General features: G+C 35.4%; 1 protein-coding gene across 1 annotated transcript; it reads right to left on the bottom strand.

Annotated features, from left to right (window-relative positions):
* Positions 1-408: 408 nt before the first annotated feature.
* LOC110731902 lies at positions 409-1,245 on the bottom strand. The gene has a single exon (XM_021911820.1). The coding sequence runs from the start codon at positions 1,243-1,245 to the stop codon at positions 409-411; it is 837 nt and encodes a 278-aa protein (XP_021767512.1).
* Between the last annotated feature and the right edge of the window lie 4,267 nt (positions 1,246-5,512).

The following is a 5,512-nucleotide window of genomic DNA, read 5'->3' as shown; positions in this document are numbered from 1 at the left end:
AATAATAGAATTATTACTGTTTTTATGCAATTGAACATACGAAGACAATTTACCTTGGGAATTGGTCATATGTGATGTAGCACCGGTGTCCATGTAGTAGTTCGGATCCGCCATAGACAAGGTATGCATAGCTTGTTCAATATTAGTCGGAACATAACCTGGAGAAAGAGGGGCAGCCATGTAGTATGCTTGTTGAGGTCGAGGTCCGAGAACACCATTCTGATTCGGGAATTGAGGAGTGCGAAAAGTCAACTGAACTGGGCCTTGGCCTTGAGATGGATAAGGACAAGGCGGTGTGGCCCAAGGAGCATGACCCCAATAGGCCCAAGGGGGAAACATCCACCCTTGCTGCTGCTGGGCCGTGTTCTGTTGCGATGAAGGAGCAGAGGCCCCACGCTGTTGCTGCTGCTAGGACGATTGCTGTGAGTTCCGGCCACCACTGCCGGCACTCTTGCCCTTTCCGCCTTTGCCTTTGTTGTTTTTCCGGCCACCACGTGCCGGTGAAACACCCCCACGAGTGGAAGATTGCTGTGAGGAACCACCTCCCCCGTGAGATTGCTGTGAAGAGGTTGTGTGCACAATATGCGCTTCTTCACTCGAATCCAAAACATGGTCAGACATATTGCCCTGCTCTTGAAGTTCTAGCATAGAACAAAGAGTGTCAAAGGAAGGCAATGGATTGAGGTGTCGAACGAATGTGCGAAAGGGCTTATACTCCTCCGAGAAACCTTTCAACAATTGGAGTGCCATTCGATTATCGGATACCTTATCCCCTACGTTTTTCAAGCCATCAACAAGAGACTTGAGACGAGAGCAGTATGGTGTGACTCCTTCAAACTGCTCTAAACGAGTATTAGTAAACTGAGCATCTAATTGCAGGGCCCTATCAGATTTATTGTTGAGAAAAAATTCTTCCAACCTTTTCCACGCATCAATTGCTTTATCATCAAGGTCGATGATTGAATCCATTAGGTTAGGAGAAATGGTTGCATAAATCCATTGGCGAACAATGTCGTCAAGGCGCTGGGTGAATGACAGTTCAGCAGGGGTAGGTGTGGTGGTCTTAGCCGAAGGATCCACCGGTGGTGGAATTATGTGCTCAATTACCAAGTTCCCATGGCAGTGAAGTTGGAAGAGAGTCGACCAAGTGTTGAATTGCTTGCCCTTATAATCGAGAGTAATAGGGATGCAAGACTTGATGTTGTTCACAAGAGTAGCAGGATGAATTTTCCTTGATTCAGCCATGGAGGACAGAAAGAAGAGAAAGAGAGATAGCGGAAGAAGTGAGAATTAGGGTTTTCAGGAAAGAAACTTATTCTCGTGATACCATAAGAGAATATGTGAATATTTGTCGTAGCCTTCTCATTCATCAAATATTAGTATATATACAAGATTAGAGGCATCTAGGTTAAGCTATGCTAAACTAGGAAAGATATACACTAAATATATGCAAGATAATTACAAAGATTATTTCTATAATCTATCAGTTCACTGCGGCAGATTAAGGTTTCAGCCCTTTGAAGCGTATTTTGGGTACGTTTTTGGAGCAGTTTTGGTGCGTTTACCGGCGTATTTCAGACGACTTTACTGGGAATGTATTGTTCAGTTTTCAAGAGGTTTTTAAGGCAGGCGTTTTTCTTCTTCGGTAGCAAATTTGTGAATCCGTGACCCATCAATCTGGTTGTTCATTGCCTCATTGGCTAGCTATTGCTTATGTTTTGGTGCAAGGGCTATTGAGAATACATTAACAATGTTTGGGAATGGGTGGATGAATGAAGAACATTGACGAAGAGCAGTTTTAATTGTGTGATTTTTTTTGGGTAAATAATTGTGATTTTTTATTATAAGTATTATTATGTTAATTAATTAACAGTATAAAAATAAATTTTCGTCATTTATAATTATGTATTCCTAAAAAAATTCATGTATCAAAAAGAATAAATTTATAAATAATGGACATTAAAAATAATTCAAAATGAAAATAAAAATAAAAATACCAAATGCAGGCCTATTAGATTTCGCCATGTCAACATTTTATGGTGTCATTTTTAAAGAATGACATTGTAGATTTTTATAAATTGTAGCATTTTAACTTTTACGTAGTTTATCAACTTTGCACTGGTTGAGTAACATATCATATTCTCCTCTTGTTAATTAAATAGATTCTCCAAACCAGTACAACTTCATTACATTGTGTTTTATATTAGCATGAATTTTATTTGCAACTACATAAATATTAATTTTTTTTTTTATGAATAACGGGTTACCTCTTCTTTGAAAAATTTTCATCATTGATGGCCACATAGTCAATAACTTGGTGGAATTACAAGCTAGCTTATTCCATCCATAATGCTCCTTTATTCTTTCAAGATATATGACAAATAACTTAAATAAATTGTCCAAGTTTGATTTCTTCATCTGATTTCTTTGGTTCCTCAAGTTTTTTTAGCTACTTTGAACTTTGATACTTTTTCCAAAATGGCATCTCGTTCTTTATTGATATCTGACAGAATGAGTGCAACACGAATTTCAACACGATATACCTTTATTCTGTTTGCTAGATCAAGGTCTGCATCAAACGTTTCTCCACTGAAGCACAAAATATGGACCATCATAAAAACACCACAATCAAGGGTGTATTTTAAAGATTTCCAAGAGAACTTTAAATCATCAAATCCATTAGATAATATCACTTTAAATTTTGCATGATTAATTCTGTTCAAGAACTTTGACATCCTCTACCTATAAGAATAGTTATTTTCCACGCATCAAAGTCATAAGCTAATATCTCTTTAGATTTTTCATGCATTTACTTTTGATGAATAATTATTTACTTTATTTATTTATTTGATTAGGGAAACATACCATAGTAGATGCAACACTTTTTAGTAATATAATGAGTTTCCTCATAATCTCTGTTATCCAAGTACTATATGCTCTCTTTCAAGAAATTAACCACTACTAAACTATAATGGTTATGCAAACCAATCGGAACAAAAACATGTCATAATAAAAATGCAATTTTTATTATCCTTGGAATTTTAAATCATAATGAATAAATTGTATTTCAAAATATTTAACATAATAAAAACTAATATACATACCAACTCAGCACAGAAAATTTTCTCTTTTGCATCGCAAAGACATATCCAATCATACCAGGCTTGATTCAACTCAGTCAAAGTTGTTCTTGGTGAAAGTTTTTCTGGTGAAGGTTTTTGTGCTTGTGCTTGTGAAGGGTCTTGAGATAGCAGAGAAATCTCAAGAGGACTATGTTAAAACGGAAAAATAAGATTATTTAAATCTAGAAAAATGCATATATATTTACACAATTATCCATATTGTATTTACTTTATAAATTTCTTATTTACTTTTAACACTTACTCTTTTGCTTTATAAAATGAATTTTGTAAAATAGAAAACTTAAACTAAATAATCAAGATAATATACATACAAAACATGATAAGTAAAAAAAACATGTTATTCATTTAGATCATATGTTTTTATCAGGTATTCAATTCATAATTTATTGTATTGCATACATTGTGGTCAATGCCAATCATGATAGATTTGACATTAATCTTAACTTGCTCATAAGAAATGATAAACCCTGAACAACGCTTGATTTTATCATTGTAAGGGGGGCAAATTGATGCGAGAGCATCCTTGAAACCTACAAATTGTATGGCTATACGATTGCTTTTATGGCATTTAAGGCTTAATCTACTTTTTAGATAGATTCCCTATCTTATGAAGTGACTTTGGTGAATAAAGTGATTCTTGTGTCATAATTTTACAAGTGAGGGTTGAAGATGAAGCATGGAAACTAGTATTAAAAAAAAAAAGGCTTGTAATTGTTAAAAAAAGGATAACTCAATTTCAATCAGCCAGGTGATTCAAATTGGAGATGAAAGTAGGGTATGAGAGCTTTCCAACGATAGATCATCAAGTCATGAACGTGTGAGGTTGAGTTGTACAGGAAAGTCAAGATGAGCGCCCACTCCCACCAAGTGAAGTGCGTGCTCTTCAAAGTGGAGCATCCACTCCTATGGACGTCAGTTGAAGAAGTTTTCAAAAGTGAGGAGCGTCCGCTCTTACCCGGCCTTAAGAGTGGATGCTCTAGTGGCCTTTTTTCGAGCAGAAAACTTTGTTTCTTTTATGCTTATTTTTGCAATGTTTTAATCTTGGCCTTCCATTTGTAATCCAAGGGGCGTAATTTAGAACTTTAGGGTTGTTTGTAAAGCCTTTAAATAGGGCTAAACTTGCTTTTAGGAACAATCTTTGCTTAATTTTGAAATCAATGTGATTTTCTCTCTTCTTAATATTTGTAATTATTTCCTTTCTTTGTGATTGCTACTTTGTAATATTTATGGTTACACTTTAATCCTTACTTTACTTTGCATTGACTTTGATTAAGAACCCCTATTTCATATATCTTGGTGATTTTTGAGATAGGTTTATCTTGTGTTGCTGCTTTGGAATTGTTGTTTGTTTCATATCAATTTGGTATCAAGAGCCTAGGTTATTATCCTAGAAAGATCCTACCTTTTGAATCCCTCTTCACCCCTCTCAAAAGATCTCATCTTTTCGCACAAAATTTTAAATTTTCTCCCTCAAAGATACAAACTTTTGATCTTAAAAACATGGATAATAGATAGGGGTGAAAGTTCGGTTTTCAGTTTGGTTTATTGCCCAAACCAAAACCGAAGCACAATATTTCGATTTTTGGATTTTGCAAACCACACCGCACCACTTTGGCTTTTGAAACCGAACCAAACCAAACCACCTAAATTTCGATTTTCTTAAGTAAAAAAAAAAAAAAACCAAACCGCACCGATTTTTCCTATCAAGCATCATAAACATAAAATATTGCAAAAAACTGAAACCAAACCACACCAAACATAAACCGAACTAAAAAAAACCAAACGGAACCAAAATCCACAACAACCCAACCCACCTTATTTCACCACCCTTCATCTCCCTTCCACCCAAACCTTAACCCTAGATCGACCCAAAACTTAACCAAAATAAGTAGTGTCCATGTTTAAGAAATTAAGAGGCGAGACTCGTAAGAGTACTAAACTATGATGTTCTGACATGTGAATTTAGAATTGGAAAAAACGAGTCTTGAGTTATAATGATTGTACTCACTCAATAGCAGCAATAAAGAACATTCTGTATCAGAAAGTAAATCCGCAATAAGTTCAATCACATTTACCACCACCGCAATTATTCAATCACACACCACCATAAAAATATTAAAATAAAGTAGAAAAAAAAACTCAAACCTCAAATTCCACCGAAAAACCTCGAATTTTGGGTTTCTAAGGTCACATTTGACCACGAAAACTCTAGATCTAGTGTTTTCATGGTCAAATTTGACATGAAAGACCTTTAGTTGATTCCCTTGATGGAGTTCAAAAAACCTCAAAATGTTCGCGCGATGGTGATGTAGGCTGGTGAGGAAAAGAGGAGACAAAGTGAAATTAGAGAAGAGATCAAAGAGGAAAGA

Source organism: Chenopodium quinoa, unplaced genomic scaffold (genome assembly GCF_001683475.1).
Source record: "Chenopodium quinoa cultivar QQ74 unplaced genomic scaffold, ASM168347v1, whole genome shotgun sequence".
NCBI lineage: Eukaryota > Viridiplantae > Streptophyta > Magnoliopsida > Caryophyllales > Amaranthaceae > Chenopodium > Chenopodium quinoa.
Note: the sequence above shows the minus strand (reverse complement) of the source record. Positions and strands in the feature narration are given on the sequence as shown.

What these genes read in the sequence shown, in the direction of transcription:
- LOC110731902 (XM_021911820.1), bottom strand. Translation starts at nt 1,245, where the DNA reads ATGGCTGAATCAAGGAAAATTCATCCTGCTACTCTTGTGAACAACATC.